General features: G+C 40.1%; 1 protein-coding gene across 2 annotated transcripts in view; it reads left to right on the top strand.

Annotated features, from left to right (window-relative positions):
• SOAT1 (sterol O-acyltransferase 1) overlaps positions 1-10179 on the top strand; it is a 45910-nt gene extending 35731 nt beyond the window's left edge. The window contains exons 6-14 of one of the 2 annotated variants that reach the window (XM_007448523.1): positions 752-830; positions 1384-1465; positions 1993-2038; positions 3073-3202; positions 5007-5104; positions 6223-6321; positions 7357-7492; positions 8106-8251; positions 9770-10179. In XM_007448523.1, the coding sequence (XP_007448585.1) occupies positions 752-830; positions 1384-1465; positions 1993-2038; positions 3073-3202; positions 5007-5104; positions 6223-6321; positions 7357-7492; positions 8106-8251; positions 9770-9826 (873 nt within the window). In that variant the 3' untranslated portion in view covers positions 9827-10179. The remainder of the gene's footprint in view (positions 1-751; positions 831-1383; positions 1466-1992; positions 2039-3072; positions 3203-5006; positions 5105-6222; positions 6322-7356; positions 7493-8105; positions 8252-9769) is intronic. The other variant, XM_007448522.1, reaches the window with a different exon arrangement.
• Positions 10180-17922: the final 7743 nt, after the last annotated feature.

Here is a 17922-nt window from a genome sequence, read left to right as displayed (position 1 = left end):
GCGGGCCTCTCACTGTTGTGGCCTCTCCCGTTGCGGGGCACAGGCTCCGGACGCGCAGGCTCAGCGGCCATGGCTCACGGGCCCAGCCGCTCCACGGCATGTGGGATCTTCCCAGACCGGGGCACAAACCCGTGTCCCTTGCATCGGCAGGCGGACTCTCAACCACTGCGCCACTAGGGAAGCTCCATCATCTTGTCTTTTAAAATTTGTTCTAGCTTCAGTGTTCTCTGATTCTTGATAATTGAAATAAATTACACTGAACTGTTCTGGATGAATTCAAATTTTGTTCTTGAACACTTTTTGTAGAAGCCATCTAAAGTATAAAATATTTTTGTAATTAAAAACTCTACTTTTGAAGTGTCAGATTCATTGTTTTGTCATATAGCCATCTAAAAGATTTATTTTGTTTGTACGCCCTTCAGAGTTTTCTGACTTTTATTGGCTATCTGTAATGCTCTGTTTGACTGATGGAAAGGACCGTTTCAGGAGAGTTTCTTTGAACAGGCTTTTAATTTCTTAATTTGTAATATACCTGTAACAGATGGTGCTGTTAGTTGCAAAATAATTTGAGTAATAACATGTCTCTCTTTAGAGTTTGTTTTTCATTTGTTTTAGTCCATAAAAGTGAGTTTGAGTTGGTATATACAAAATTAAGTTCTTTGTGTGTTTATAATCTAGTGCTGTTCTGTGGATGCTTATAAGAGACAAGACAATGAAAGAAAATTCATCTTTTTTCCCCCCTCCTTTGTAGATTCGTTTGATAATGAAGGCCCATTCATTTGTCAGAGAGAATGTGCCTCGGGTACTCAATTCAGCCAAGGAGAAATCAAGTATGTAATTCCATAAGTCAAAGGATTATTCACAGGGTATTTCAACCTTTGGTGTTTACTGGGATGGCATATTACATTCTGTAGACATTTATGTTTGATTTTAAATACAAGGATCCAAAAAAAAAAGAAAACTGTTGGGAGGGGAGGAAAAAAATGTATATATGATCTGAAAGACCTTCTCACTGTTTCCTGATTGTTCCTTTTTACCTTTGGTCCCCTGAATTTAAAACATTGATAATTAGACTCTTGCAACTTCTGCGTTATTTGTATAGAATGTTAATAGAGTCATTACACCCCGTGTGCTTACTTTTCTTGAATTGCTGCTTTCTGTAGAAGTTATGTCTAAGTCACAGGAGTAACTTAGTTTAGAGGGATTGGTAATATTCAATTAATTTAGGAAAAAGAAGTCATCATTTTGGGAGAGCAGGAAGAAACAACATGAGCTAAGGAGAGGTAGCTTTTTGTCTTCCCTATTCTGTGCTTATTTTCCTCTTTGAGTTTTGCTGAAAGAAATTGAAGAGCCTCCAGTCTAAGCATAGTTTTCCTTTTCCAGGCACTGTTCCAGTACCCACAGTCAACCAGTACTTGTACTTCTTATTTGCTCCTACCCTCATCTACCGTGACAACTATCCCAGGTAATGGCATTATGAAGGAGAAATGGGGTAGCACCAGGAGCGTGCCAGGAAGGAGGTGGGGTAGTAGACCAGTTCATGTAGGGCTACAGAGCAGTTGGAATGGGTTTTAATTTTCTTGCTGGCATGGGAAACCCCAAATCGTGATTCTAGCAATCTGATTTGATTTCAGTCATTCTTGACAGAATTGTACAAGTATTTCCTATGTCAAAAATGATGTTCTGGGGGCTTCCCTGATGGCGCAGTGGTTGAGAGTCCACCTGCCGATGCAGGGGACACGGGTTCGTGCCCCGGTCTGGAAGGATCCCACATGCCGCGGAGCGGCTAGGCCCGTGAGCCATGGCCGCTGAGCCTGCGCGTCCGGAGCCTGTGCTCCCCAACAGGAGTGGCCACAACAGTGAGAGGCCCGTGTACCGCAAAAAAAAAAAAAAAAAAGAAAGATGTTCTGTGTGGGAAGATACTGTGAGGACCTTTTTTAAAGTTCGTTTATTTACTTTATTTAGAGAGTAATTTTGTTTCTTCCATTTTAGGACTCCCACTGTAAGATGGGGTTATGTGGCTATGCAATTTGCACAGGTAAATTTTTTTTTGTGCCTAAGGTTTGTTGGCTGGTGGGAGATGGGGATTTGAATATAATAATAATTTAATATATTTAAAGTGTTGTTTAATTCATGTCTCCTGGGAGCTCTAGAACTCTTTTTTAAAAAATTTATTATTATTTATTTATTATTTATTTTTGGCTGTGTTGGGTCTTTGTTTCTGTGCGAGGGCTTTCTCTAGTTGCAGCGAGCAGGGGCCACTTTTTCATCGCGATGTGTGGGCCTCTCACTATCGCCGCCTCTCTTGTTGCGCAGCATAGGCTCCAGACGCGCAGGCTCAGTAGTTGTGGCTCATGGGCCTAGTTGCTACTAGGGATGTAGTGGGATCGCAGCATGTGGGATCTTCCCAGACCAGGGCTCGAACCCGTGTCCCCTGCATTGGCAGGCAGATCCTCAACCACTGCACCACCAGGGAAGCCCTAGAACTCTTACTGAAGTCTTTAAACTATTCCCAGTTCAGTAAATGGTGTTTGCTTTGTCAATACACCAAAACTAATTTTCTACAATTGAAAAAAAAAATTTTTTTTAAGTCAAATAATTCCATTTGGTTACTTCAGTATGCATCTACATTAAATTCCCCCTCCCGTTCTGTTTTTTATTTTATTTTTGGATGTATATCTGTGTGGATGTGGTATGACACTCCCTCAACCCCTTATCAGAATCATAAATCCCAGAAGATCCCATTTTAAAATCTTGTGTCAATCAAATACCCATTTATGAAATAGGTTCTTTTGTTATGAGTTTCATGTAGCAGGAAAAAGAGATTCCAGAGTCTGATCTTTTAAAAATGCCATTTGGTAAAGGGTTGGGAATAGGTATGGTAGAAATTAGGCTTGAGTACTATCTCTGAAGGATTACAGTTCGGCAATCTTATATACTGGTGTTAAATGGAATATATGTGTAAACGTTAGTTTACAGGTCACATATATATGTTCTTTTGAAGGAAAAAAATCACTTTTTATCGCTCCTGATCAAGCTGTCTTTATTATAATTATCTTTGTTGTGTTCCAGGTTTTTGGTTGCTTTTTTTATGTGTACTACGTCTTTGAAAGGCTCTGCACCCCCTTGTTTCGGAATATCAAACAGGAGCCCTTCAGCGCTCGTGTTCTGGTCTTATGTATATTTAACTCCATCTTGCCAGGTAACATGGGTACTGGTTAATTTGGCTGTTCATAAAGTTGCAAGGAAAATAGAAAGCCATTGCATGTGAGCACCTTTGATTTACCTGCTTTTCGCTATAAACTCATCTACGCATCTATACCCATCTTTAACCTCTTTCCATCTATCTGACAGATGAAGCATCCTTCCAGTCCCTGGCCAATCTTTCCGTTTGTCTTCTTTCACTCAAGTTTTGCTTTCTCTGACTGTGGATAGTCTGTATTCATGCTTTATCTTCCCGTTCACTATTCAGTCACTGTAATCTTGCTCCTAATCTGACCAGGCCATTGAAATGGCCTTTATTAAAATCTCTAATCTCCTCCAGTAGTTGGCTTAGCCCTTATTCTGTTTGATCTCCGTGAAGCATTGGGTGCTGTTGACCACTTTTTTTTTTTTTTGCGGTACGCGGGTCTCTCACTGTTGTAGCCTCTCCCGTTATGGAGCACAGGCTCCGGACGCGCAGGCTCAGCGGCCATGGCTCACACTCCCAGCCACTCCGCGGCATGTGGGGTCCTCCCGGACCGGGGCACGAACCCGCGTCCCCTGCATCGGCAGGCGGACTCTCAACCACTGCACCACCAGGGAAGCCCTGTTGACCACATTTTGAAGTCTGGCTTGCCACTCTCTTTTTCTCCTGTCTTTCTGGCCATACCATACATAGCAGTGAACCAGACATACCTACTCTTTATTCTCTGGAAGCTTTGCAGTTTAATTATATTTACAGTTTCCTGTACTTACTCTTTCTCTTTCCTCTACCCATTAAATGTTGGTATTGTTTTCTGCCATCATGTTCTTTCTTCCTCTCCCTCTCTCCCAGACATCTGCTAGTAATCCTCCCTGATTGCCCCTCAAGATTTACTCCAATAAATTCTTTTATCTGTCCCTCTGATGGGATATGTGTTACATATGTGTGTCTTCCTCACTAAGCTGCAAATTCCATAAGCTCATAGCCAGTCATAGTCTCTCCTACATTGTCTTATACATAGTAGGCTAATATTTTTTGAAAAAACAAGTGAATGAAAAGGATGGGCATGTAAATGGGTATTTTAAAATATAGTGTAATATATAATATACTAAGGTGCTGTTGAACTTTGTCTCATAGTGGAGATGACATTTAACATTGGGTATTGAAAAATAAATAGGCATTTGCCGGGCAGAGAGGTGGTGGAAAGTTGCTTCCAGGTAGTGGGATGGATTCAAAGGCATGGAGTATTTTGGAATGGCAGAAGTTCAGTTGCGGATGATGTTTGCTACATTGGGAGTAGAGGCAGAGATAAGTTAACCTTGTCACTATTGACATTTTGGGCTGGATAATTCTTTCTTTGGGGGGCTGTCACGTGCATTGTAGGATATTAGCCACGTCCTGGCCTCTAACAACTAGATATCATAGCACAAGGCCTGCTTCTTGAATTGTGATAAACAAAAATGTCTCCAGCCATCTCCTGGGGGCAAAATCTCTCCCAGTTTTAAACAGCTGGTTTAGAGGAATACACGGCCAGATTTTAAAGGGCTTTTACCACCAAGTTAAGCCATACATCTAGGCATTTCCATTAAAAACAGGCTGGGTCATTTTTGTCTATAAAACCCACTTGGAAGAAAGTTATTTCTTTACTAGGTTAAAATAATTAACTTTCAAAATACACTCTATCATTTCTGGAATGGGTAAGCTGGAATAATAGCTTTTATTTTACAAAATAATTCCAACTAAGCAAATGACGACATATAATTAACTGATTGGTATGTGAGCTATTTGGAAAGAGTCTTAATATTGTTCATCTTATTTTTAGCTGTGCTGATACTGTTCCTTAGTTTTTTTGCCTTTTTGCACTGCTGGCTCAATGCCTTTGCTGAGATGTTACGCTTTGGTGACAGGATGTTTTATAAGGTAATGTGTACTTGGACTCATCTTCCTTTTCACATATTATTTGTGTACTCATTGTTAAGTATCTGAGCATTGTTAGCTACTAGCTTTTTAACATAAATGTTGTGAAATCGTTTTATTCCACAGGTTTTACCAATATTAAGTCTGAAATTCTATTACTGATTTAAGTGGCATAGTCTTGTCTTTTCTTCTACCTCGAAATCTGCTCCCTTAGTACCGCATTTGGTTCCTGCTGGATCCTGTATTGGTGATTACAGTGGGAAAGCAGGTGTCCAGAGGGCATTCTGAGACTTTGCTGACTTTTAATTCATTTGAAATCAGCTGTCTGGTGCTGTAGGAGTGATCTCAGCAAATTATTCTATTTAAGATTGTTGAACAGTTCATGAAGGAAGTAACTTTTCCCTCCTTTATTTTGAAAGGCATTAATTCTGCTTCAGATGGTATTCTTATACTTCCAAAGTTGGAATTAAGTTGTAGAGTAGATGCAGAGTGGTTCACAGTGTTCTGTAATCCCACCTAAAGCCCTCTAGAATTTTGTCTGTCTGTTCATGTTTTGGCAACACTCCAAGCCTACCCCTCCTTTCTCAAAGAAGCAGTGAGTGCGTGTTGCAAATTTTTTGTCTTATTCCATTGGTCTGATCTTAGAGTAAGAAACAGGATATATATAAAGGAGCACCAGGACTTGGAGGTAGCCACCATCTCACTCGTGGTACAACTTAAATTTTGCTGTCTATGATACCAGCAAACTGCTCTTGAGGGTTATCACCCTATCTAAGTCTGTGTGACCTTAGAATTCTCTCATTGTGTTTTAGCAAGGTAAGGGGGATTTACTGATTGTTATTTAGATGAACATTAGATTTAATGATTATGTTGTGTATCTTCCATCATAACTTGTGTGATAAAGAGATAGTGAACCTGGGAACTTAATCATCCATAGAACTAGGATTAATGTCACATTGAACACTAATAACCAAAATGCCTTTGAAGATTTTTCTGACATCAGTGTATGGACTAACAATTTATCATAACACACTCTAGGTGTTATATTATGTGTGTATATTCTCTGGGAGTAGGTTTTGCTTTGGTTCTGTGTATATGTATACCTTTGCTTTTTTCCTTAGGATTGGTGGAACTCCACATCATACTCTAACTATTACAGGACCTGGAATGTGGTGGTCCATGACTGGCTATATTACTATGCTTACAAGGACTTTCTCTGGGTAAGCAGCAAGATTTAGTTAATGTTGTTTAAGAAATGGAGATTCTTTTCCAGAAAGTATTACTGTTGTGCAGCTGGAGGAAGTTATACTTAGTTGTCTTCAATTCTCTTGTGAGCCGTTAATGTCTTAAGAAACCTTCTGCTTTGAATAGCACTGCTTAGAGACCAGTATCTGCAGTTACTAGGACTAAGAGCATGTTTTTGCTCTGGATTTTTATTTTACATGACGACAAAGTAAGAATGCGTGCAGGCATTTGGAGAAGTTGAAATGATCCACCAGTAATGGATCATTTTGTTGGAGTCTCATTGCCAGCAAATAATCTCCCCTAGCTTTTTCCATTTGTTTTTTTGTTTTTCTTCCTTTGTTAGAAGTGGAGAAACCACCTATGTTCGGATCTACAACTCTCCGATATAGATTATTAATATATTTCTTTGAGACATTCTTTAGAGCATAACTTATTTAGATTGAAGAAACGTAGTCTTGAGTCTCATGGTTGATTAACGTTGGTATCTCTGGATTGCAGGTTTGAATTGTTAAATAAGGGCACTATTTGGCTAAATGACAGTGTGTTGTGGTGCAAATAGCACAGTATTCGAATGTTCTTTCATTTATAAATGTAATTTGACTTGTGGAGGCAAGTCCCTTGTTTCTAAATCTTAGTTTTGTTACCTGTAAAAATGGTACCTGCCCAATCTACCGTACAATGCTACTCTAGATTTGATGGGTCCATTTAGAAATGAAAACTATGTTTTGTCAACCATAGTGAGTTACAAATATAAGTTATTAATGTTTTTGAAAATATGCTCAATCTTTCAACATTAATGGTTTTGAAAATGCGTCATTTAGTAAAGTAAGGATTTTTAAGCATAGATGTTTTTGTCATTGTTTTAGTACATTGGATTACTCCAAGTAGACTTAGAAAGTCAAATATGAATATAATAGGTGCCTTTAGTGTGTGTTAATTATGTCTTATGTAGTTCATGTTTAATTACTTACTTTCTGAAACTTGCCTCTAATATTTTCCTTTTACCCTAGTTTTTCACAAAGAAGTTCAAGTCAGCTGCCATGTTAGCTGTCTTTGCTGTGTCTGCTGTAGTGCACGAATATGCCTTGGCTGTTTGCTTGAACTTTTTCTATCCAGTGCTTTTTGTGCTCTTCATGTTCTTTGGAAGTAAGTATCTTGGCATCTCATGAGTACTGAGTATTACGCTAAAAGAAATTTAGAAAATAAAATATGAAATCAATGTAGAAAACTAGATAGTAAATAGTAATACCATTTCAAGGCAATGTTTGTTTATCAGATGGTAAGAACATTAATTTTGAGTAATTATGTACAGCTCTGTTGCAGGATGCTTACACTTTGATGTAGAGAAATGAACTAAATAAGCTCTTGAAGACTGTTGATAACACTGACTTGGTAGCTCATAAAAACTATAAACAACCTCGCCATTCTTAAACTCTGTTCAGTGTTCACCCTCTGAAAAAAACTAACCCTTTTTTGGGTGGGGTGGAGAGGGACAAATTAGAATATGAATGCGTCCATGAAATATGTTTTCACCTGTTCTGAATACTGACTGATTTCCAAATAATCACTGATTAATAAATTTAAACAGTGAAGCTTCATTTGTACTTATGGGACCAATGGCCAGCATAGAACGTGTATATACACAGTTGATGCTGTTTATGATAACTAAATGATTGTAGCAGATATCTGAGGCCCCTCATCTCCTGGTAGATTCTGTTTTGATGACTATATATATTTTTTGTTGTTTTCCTAACTTTAGTGGCTTTCAACTTCATTGCCAATGATAGTCGGAAAAGGCCAATTTGGAATGTTCTGATGTGGACTTCCCTTTTCGCGGGCAATGGAGTCCTCCTGTGCTTTTATTCTCAAGAGTGGTATGCACGTCAGCACTGCCCCCTGAAAAATGTGAGTCATCAATCAGGCTGGAGTGGTGAAGTAACCTATTTGTCCCCTGTTTGTGAGGGTTGGTGGGCAGTGTTAAGGGGAAGGGAGTAGTGGAGGTGGTGATAAATTAATGTTAAGGGGAGGGAAATGTGGAGTAAAAGCAGTAACTTATCTTACTGCACTGTCCTTGAACATTTTCTTTTCTTTGGTTTTCTTCCCATTGAACTCTGCTAGTTTCTTGGTTCTCTCTCTCTCTTTTTCTTCTCTTTATCTGATTTTTCTTTAGCTCCTTCTAATATTCTTCCTGTGCCCTGAAAATGTAGGTCTTCTCCAAGGTTTTCCCAGTGGCATGTGTATCCACCCCCACCCCCAAATATTCATCTTTTACCTCTTCCTTCCCGAAGTAATAAACTCTGTAAAAATGTCCAGCTAGACTCATATGCCTAGGAGCGTATTTCCCTTTTTTTGTTGTTGTTTTCTTGTTTGTAATTTTGTAAGAGTCTCATTCTTAGAGCTTTAGTTTTCGGCTGCTTATAGAAAACTCCCAAATATTTGGGGTGGGGGGCTTCTTGATACATCTGCTTGGGTATTTCTCACGGATACCTATAACTGAAGATGTTCAAAATCAAATTAATCAGTTTCTCTCCCAAAGTTTCTACTGTCCACCCTGATTTTGCTATGCTGCCCTCGCATCCCCTCCTTATTTCCTATGAGTCCCCTTTGTGCATTTGAACTAACTGCTCTGGACTCTGGACTCTGTCTCTGGTCACTCTGCTCTTTGCACTCAGATTTCACCTGTCAGATTTTATCAAGATCTGATTTGGATGCAGTGTCGTCCATGAAGCTTATGTATTTATTTATTTGGTTGCTTGGTTGCGCTGGGTCTTAGTTGCGGCGCGCTGGGTCTTAGTTGCTGCTCGCTGGCTCCTTAGTTGTGGCACATGGGCTCCTTGCTTGTGGCATGTGAACTCTTAGTTGCGGCATGCATGTGGGATCTAGTTCCCTGACCAGTGGAGGCTTAACCACTGCACCACCAGGGAAGTCCCCATGAAGCTTTTTAAAATTCCTGCTCTAGTCTCTTTTCTATTTCTGAACTTTCATAGTATTTCATCTGTTCCTCATTTAGATAATTCAGTAATTTAAGCTTTGTATTATAGTAATTTGTGTGTATTATCATCCTTAACCTACCACCATTTAGATTTAGGGCTACTAAAAATGGGACTGTGCTAAAACAAAATGCAAGATACAGAAAAAGGGTAGTACCTCTTTAGAATTTGGTCAGGAGTCCATGCAGTTGTGTAGAGTTTACTGGACTTAGCTTCATGTAAAGCTTCTAAATCAAGTAAATCTGTGCTATAGATAAAAATGATGAACATCTTTTGAATTAGTGAGCTGTTTATAGCTTGAAGGTTACTGAAATGCTGGGAGGCATTTTAGAGGTGTGCCGTGTGTAACATCAACACCCCCTTCTACCCCATATCTCACACGTACAGTGCACACAAATAAACTACTCTTCCATTCTTTTTTTTCCCCTCAAAGCCCACATTTCTGGATTATATCCGGCCACGTTCCTGGACTTGTCGTTATGTGTTTTAGAAGCTCGGACTTTGTTTCCTTCCTTGACTGAAGATTGGGTATTCTACCTGATTTGGGGCCAGCATCTGTTTCCAGCCGTTACTGAATTTATCTGTGTTATTTGGACCACTCCAGGCTTTACAGATGGCTCACTCCATTACTAGGTCACCTGAAGCTGAGCTGTTAGAAGCTTCCTGGAAGCTTGTACACTTTTAAGCAGTTCTTAATTTTTTCCTTTTTGGGAGAAGGGAGACTTGTAGCTGATATAATGACAGATTTTTGCTGGGTCATATCAAGCTTAAACCTCAGAAATTCTGTTTTGTTTCTTGATTGCATCTAATTAGAGACTAAACATCATGTTTTCTTGGCCACTGAATTAGCCAAAACATTGATGAAGAAATCATTTAAGTACCCCTGGCTTAGAAATTTTTTCATGTGCATTGTTGGAATGTATGCTAATTAACCATGCAATTGGGAAAGAAAATAATGTGGAATGTTTTGCTATTTCTAGTAGAGAGAAAATATCTATTTTTCCAAAGATAATCTTGTTATATATCGTAATTTGTATTTTTTTTAAAGTTCAGTTCTATTTTTATCTTGTTTTTGCTATACAGTGTAGGTCGTGGTATCTGTGAAGCAAAATTATCCCTTTCACCTTGAATTCTTGAGTTTGCATCCATAATATTATATATTGAGGGGGACAGAAGTAGGAAGGGAAAAAGAAGTAGCACAGGACAAAGAAAAATATTTCCTCTTTTAACTTCTAAAGTAATTTTTAAAAAGAACTTGCAGAGTCAATAATGTGTTTAAGTTATTTTATTGTGGAACTTATGTGGAAGATAACTTTTGTTGTTTAAACTTTCAGGTAATAACTTCTTTGAAGTTATTTAGAAGTAACCTTTGGTACAGTTATTTTATCTAATAAATACTGACATGAATTATTTTTCAGACTAGTAAGTCTGTTACATAAGTATTAATCACCACCATTAATATTAAAGGGAATTTTAAAGATCCAGAAGCTGGCTTCTGCATTTGCTCAATTATACTTTTTTTTAATTATTATACTTTTAATGGTAGTGTACTTTAATTGCAATAAATTAATAGGTGATCATTTTCAAGAAAATGTACTTTATGGTGTGATGTTCCATGTTATCAGATGCCTATAGCTAATACAGTGTGGTGTGTAGGAATTATTTTGGTTGTTTGAATGACATATGATTATGTTGGTAAAGACTGAGCTTTGGAAGGGTTTTTGAAGACCATGTAGGTTCAACCCAAAGAAGGGAGGCTTATGAATTACCCAAAATTTGAGAAGCAGCCAACTTGAGAAACTATCTTGGTATTCTAGCAGCCCTACTGTTATCCAGAAAGTTTTGAGAAACCTTTTTCAAATTGTTTTCAAAAAGTTATTTTGAATCTCACAAGAAGGTAAGTAGAGAGTCTTTATAGTCACAACTTAATTTGTACCGCAAGTTCTCAGGTAAGTTTCCCATACCTTTGGTCCAGTTGAGTTTGGGCAAATCCAACCTCAACAGACAAAAGTGTACCTCAGAGAAGGTTATTTTTAAAAGGGTATTCCAGGACTTCCCTCGTGGCACAGTGGTTAAGACTCCGCCTGCCAGTGCAGGGGACACGGGTTCGAGCCCTGGTCCAGGAAGATCCCACATGCCGCGGAGCGACTAAGCCCGTGCACCACAACTACTGAGCCTGCTCTCTAGAGCCCAGAGCCACAACTACTGAAGCCCGCGTGCCACAACTACTGAAGCCCACACACCTAGAGCCTGTGCTCCACAACAAGAAAAGCCACCACAGTGAGAAGCCCGCGCACCACAACCAAGAGTAGCCCCCGCTTGCCGCAACTAGAGAAAGCCCGCGCACGGCAACAAAGACCCAGTGCAGCCAAAAATAAAATAATAAATAAATAAATAAATTTTTTTTAAAAAAGAAATGAGTTTAAAATTTCTTTCCTATAAAGTATTAATGATAGTAATCATTAGTTTGGGTGTGTTATCTAAGAGAACAACTAAGATCTCTAACTTTGTCATAAATTTGTTAGAAGCTCTTATTCTCAATTCTGGGTAGTGAGGAAAAATGGAGGGTTTTTTTGTTTGTTTTTGGTGGATTAATTACTGCAATTGCCTATGTAAAGTTGCTTCGTCATGTTAGAGCTTAATTAGAAAATTGAGGCTGCTTTTACCCCTCTCAATAACCACAACATTTGGAAGCAAAAGGAGTAGTGGAAATGTTTTTTCCATTTTCAACAGTTACAGGGTGAAAGTGGATGATATTTTCAGGTTAAGAAAGTACAGTGTGTAAAGTAAGTATTCTATATTTGCATACACAGCTTATGTTGTAGAAGTAATTCATTTAGGATAGGCAATTTTTATCATAGTTTACAAATTATAGTTACCTGAAAAATTGAATCCTGAAGTCTTTATAGGAAACCTAACAACATTTTATGTTTTAGAAGTTGGTCATGTGGGCTACATAGCATGAATTGTTGAAGTTTTTTATGCAAAAATATTTTTGTTTTGTGCGGTCATAAGTAATTTTGAGTAAAGTTCATTGTTTTCTTTGGAGGAAAATAACGAAGATGAACTAACATAGCTGTAGTAAGCAGGTGGCCTAGTGTAGTATAGTAATTTATACATGTTAGTTTTGAAACCTTTAAAAAAAAATTGTTAGGCTTAAGCCCAGCATGTAAAACAGATAAAATAGAGCTGCTTCTGGTTGAGACAGAGATGCAGGGCTGGAGTTTGAAAACCACTGGTGTGGTGAAAAAAGTCCATGCACACAGCCTTGTGATTAAGATAGCCCCATACTTACTAGCAGTGGCACCCAAAGTTGCTTAGTTTATCAGAGCCACAGTTTTCCTCATCTGTAAAATGGGGATTAATAACTACCTCATTCGGTTGCTGCAAACCACTAGCCCAGGCAGAAATAGGGCCTCGTTATTTTCTTACTCTCCATAAGTTCCAAACCTAAATCCTTACTATTATTTCATTGGAATCCTTAAAAAAAGACCTGGGATTGGCGGGGCGGGGTGTTTCAAATGCTGCACACTCCCAAGAATATATACTTTTAAATAGACTCTCAGGCTGATGGTGAATTGGCTTTGCACCTTGATAGATACAGGCTCTCACATAATAGAATTGGTAAGAATTTAACAGGATTGCTAAAAGCATTCTTGTTTCCAACTCCAAAATTATTGATACTTTCAGATTTAATCTGTTTAGCATTAGGGTAGGGTGGCAAGCTTCTGAAAAGAAATTCATTTCTGCTTTTACCTAAGTATTAAATCAAGTGTTTAGAACTAGTGTGTATACTTTATACTTAAGTTTTAGAAATTATGGAGAGGAAGGAAACTAATGAGGCCTTACTTCTGCCAGTGTTAGGATGCTTCTAGTCTTGGAAGGCAGAGTGAATTTCTTAATGGAAGGTAGTTCAATGACTTGCTTGCTGCTGCAAAATTTCATGTAACTTGTGTAGTTTATATAATAGTTATATATGTGTGCGTGTGTATATATTTACTATCAAAGAAATACCTGCCTTGGACATTCTTTCACATATCTTATCTCTAGGCTTTATGATTATGGCTCAGAAATGGAGGGAACTGGGACGTAAATGTTTTGAGGAATAAAATGAATATTGTTAGTGAAGCTTATGTAAGTATCTGATTAGTTTCTAACATCACTAAAGTCTCTATCAGGTCACAGAGTGTTGGAAGCCAGTTTATAAAGGAGGTAGAATACTGCTACTCTGGTTGCAGTGGAGAGGAGTCCTTTCTTGCTCCACCCGTGCTTTTCCCCACCCTGAATTTAATGTCCAGTGTGAAAATAGGTAGATACTGATAAAATTCATAAGCTCTAGGTTAGTAGGAAAGCTGTACAATCTGTAAAATCCTTAATAAAGTTTCCTTTTTTTCTTGTGAAGTATAAAGACTTTTAAATAGCTAATTTGGATTTGCGAAAAATAAAGGCTTAATTTCAGAAGTTATGCAGTGTTTTTTCAAAATCTAAAACTGTCTCCATACTCTTTTTCTAAATGCTTTCTTCTAGCCTTTATGCTAGCAGATACTTCACCATGGTTTGTGGTGTTCTTTTAGTTTGTCTTAATGAGATGGTAGGTGTATTTCTCTTCTCTTAGGGATACAGTTTGAATTCCCATGTGCAAACATCCCACTTGGGTGGGCAGAGAGCTTAAGCCCTAGCCAAGGCTCTGCCATTGAGGCCAGTAAGGCAGCTAGCTTCCTTTCTGTGTTAGTACCTTTCCAGCATGTGCATTAAACCCATAGTGTTTTAAGAGCTGCAGAAAAGTCCCAGGGATCTGAAGTTGTTATAAGGGTTATCCTGTAATTAACAATGGTTTTTCTAATTCGTTCTTGTTTGCTCTTTTCCTGAATTACAGTTCCTCCTCCCCCACCCCCTATATCTTTGTCTAATCACCGGTGTAATCACTTTGTTTAGCACACATTGTATTAGCATTAACATTTTTTAAACTTTAAAAAGAATACATACAAAAGGGCAAAATAATTGCATATGTGAAGAATGTGGTAAATAAATTTGGAAAAACACGTCTCGTTTAAAAGTAACTCAAGTTTGATATTAACCCTATATTAACTATGTATTTCATGTTCATAAATGGTTTTCACCTTAATATCACACAGCTTTATATGCTGAATATAGCCAATAATTTTTATTGGAGTATAGTTGATTTACAGTGTTGTTAGAATTTTCTTTTTTAGGATAATGGAGGGAGCCGTGTTACAGATTACAAAGAAATAATGGGGCCCAGTTGTGATTTTGTATTTGCATCAAGAAAAGCAGTGACGCTGGTTCTTGAGCCTCCTCTCTTTCTGTGGTCATTGTTTGTTGCTTGACTTCTTTTCCTTTTGGTCTTTTAAAACTTGTGAATGGGTATTTCTAAAAGTGTACTGCCCACCCCGCTCCCCAGTGGGTAGAAATGGATTTAGGTTTCTAATGAAAAGAGAAAATCTGTTGACTGGGAAGTGTGCCTTTTCAAACAAGACTTGGGAAAACTAATTTTGAAGCAAGATAGGTTGCTTCCCTTCCCTCCAAAGAATCTCCTTATAATAGGAAACTACTATGAGTAGGATTTGACATCACAACATTCTATACATAGAAGCATATATCATAGTAACAGCCAAGAAGTACTGAGTTAGCCTCCATGGTCTGGCTCTACCCACCTGCCTCTGCAGTGCCAGAGGAGTGGGAAGAGGGAAGTCCCTTCGGAAATTAGATGTGCCCCTGATTCTTGGACCAAGTGACTATTCTTTGCCACTGGGGGTGAAGCCACAGTGTGGCAGTTTTCCTTGATGAATTTACTAAAGTTTAGGATCTTGTCCTTTTAGGCTCAGCTTGTGTTTGGACCGAGGTTAACTGCATTCATGAATCTGACTTATAGAACTGGAACACCAGTTTGTAAATGTAGCATGAGAAATTGCACATGGGGTGGCATACTCAGGTTGGCCATGGTCACTGAATTTACTCTCTTGCAGAAGCCCAGCTTACTGTACAATGAGAAAGATGAATTTTTTTACCTAGATGACATCAACACCATGTGATGCACACTGAAGATAGGCTGTGAACCAGACAAAAAGCCTATTTCTTCCTCAAGGCACAGCCATGTTGTTACCGAAACGCAACTGTATGCCCGACGCACAGTGAGGCCAAACACCACCAAAACGCTGGAGTTTGGGACAGAGAAAGGTTTATTGCAGGGCCATGCAGGGAGATGGGTGGCTCATGCCTTAAAAAAAAACCCCAAACTCCCTGAAATCTTTCAGCAAAGCCCTTTTATAGGAAAGGTGAGGGAGGGGCATGGTTAGTTGTTGCAAACTTCTTGGTGTCAGATCCTTTGTTCTTGAGGTCCGGTCATGGTCAGGTCACGATGTTCCTGTAACATCGTGGGACATAACAGGGACAGGTTTACAGGGACATAACAAAAGTTATCCTTTGTTCTGACAGGAAAGGGCAAGGTTCCAAGGGTCAACATTCGCCCCCCGAGGTCCAGTCCTGGCTAAGAGAAGGGAGTCCCTGTGAGGTGGGGCATGGGGAGGGTGGGTGGTTACCGTGCCCCGGAGCATTCGTCTAGGACCCAGTCTGGGTCCTCCCGCCAGTGCCCAGGCCTGGCTGAAGTGGCAGATCTCAATTGGTGGCTCCCTCAAGGCCAGGTCCCCAGACACTGCCCAGCTGTCATGGCTGAGGGAGCCAGGCGTCCAGGACCCAGCTGGCCCTCAGGCTCCTCAGGCTGCCCAAATGGTGGGGGCCAGATGCCCCAGGCTGTGTCCCATGCAGACGGCTGCTGCCATTAGGCTGCAGAGGCAGGGATGGGGGAGAGGTTCACTGCCGCCTCAGGGCCTGGGCCCGGCCAGTGGGCGGTCCTGGTGAGGCCTCTGTGGAGCCCGAAGCTGGGTGAGCTGGAGGGCCCCAGGGAGAAGGCTGGGATCTGCCTCTTACTCTCCACCTGACAACCACCACTCTGCCAGCCCCTCTAAGGGTCGCCCATTGACGCTGGCTCGCTTGGGGGAGGGGCCCACTGCAGCACCGACCAATGGCTGAAGGGGGCCCCTGTGGCGCCGACCAATGGCTGAGCAGGAACCTCTATCGCTGGTCTAACCCTCCCGCCTTAATGGTGTCTCTATTATAAGGTGAAATCCGAAGGAGGGTACTTGGGTGAATTGCATGACATAAAAACTAAGACAGACTGAAGCATCATTTCAGTTTTATAGATGCCATTGTTTTATGGAAGCAATACTCTTCCATACTACTCTTCCCCTGGGAAGTGTTTGCTGAGCAGTGTCCAGGTTTCTTTCTCAGTGTCTCCTTTTAAACATTTGTGATTGATACCTTTATTTTTCTGTTATGTTAAATACAGATACTGGCCTACTTCCCACTCAGACTCCAGGGAGCTTTGCGTGCTGTATCTAAACACCCATGGATGTGTGTACCACCCTTGTTCACACTTAGGAAATGAGTTGGTAAAAAGATTGGTGCATAAGCACACGCTGTGTTTGTTTGGTCCTAGTTCAGGGTATGTTTGGTGATTTCACTGATTGGCTGTCTTCCGAGATATTGTTTTGTCCACCTGAAGCCCTGGAAGACCCTACTGCTGAGTGGGTATAAAGCTGCCACAGAAGTCAGCCAACATCAAGAAGCACAGTTAGCCCTGTTTATAACTGTGTCACTTTTACTATGTCTTGAAATTTTCTATTTAGGAAAATTATTATCTGCTTGCATTTTGCTATGCTATTTTCCATCAAAGACCTCAGTAATACTTTATCTTAACAACATTTTAGCGTTCATCATTGTGTATAATTCACAATGATGAGAGGAGTTTCCCAAGAGTAGCAATTGTATTCTTCAATAGTTATGGTCTTATTGTAATGTTCTTATGTTATCTTTTCTTGTACTTATATTTCATATACTTCTACAACTTTAACCCAGACCTTTGGTCAGGAACTGGTATGTGTAATCACCACACCATTGCACAGGATAGAAAATGAGAAGTAACATTTGATGTCTTTTTCTTCACACCATAGATCCAATCACTTCCCAAATCCTATAGATTTTACTTTCTTTTTTTTTTTTTGGCTGTATTTGTGTTTTCGTTGCCGCATGCATGCTTTCTCTAGTTGCAGTGAGCGGGGGCTACTCTTCGTTGCAGTGCTCGGTCTTCTCATTGCGGTGGCTTCTCTTGTTGCAGAGCGCAGGCTTCAGGCGCGCGGGCCTCAGTAGTGGTGGCATGAGGGCTCTAGAGCACAGGCTCAGTAGTTGTGGCACACGGGCTCAGTTGCTCCGCGGCATGTGGGATCTTTCCGGACGGGGCTCGAACCTGTGTCCGCTGCATTGGCAGGTGGATTCCTAAGCACTGCGCCACCTGGGAAGTCCCTAGATTTTACTTTCTATGTATCTCTTGAATCTGTTCACTTATCCCCATCTTATCAATGCCCTACTTTAGATTTTTTTTTTTTTTTTGCTGTACACGGGCCTCTCACTGTTATGGCCTCTCCCGCTGTGGAGCACAGGCTCCAGACGCACAGGTTCAGCGGCCATGGCTCACGGGCCCAGCCGCTCCACGGCATGTGGGATCCTCCC

The sequence above is a fragment of the Lipotes vexillifer genome, unplaced genomic scaffold (genome assembly GCF_000442215.2).
Source record: "Lipotes vexillifer unplaced genomic scaffold, Lipotes_vexillifer_v1.1 scaffold76, whole genome shotgun sequence".
NCBI lineage: Eukaryota > Metazoa > Chordata > Mammalia > Artiodactyla > Lipotidae > Lipotes > Lipotes vexillifer.
This window is presented reverse-complemented; position numbering and strand designations above follow the sequence as displayed.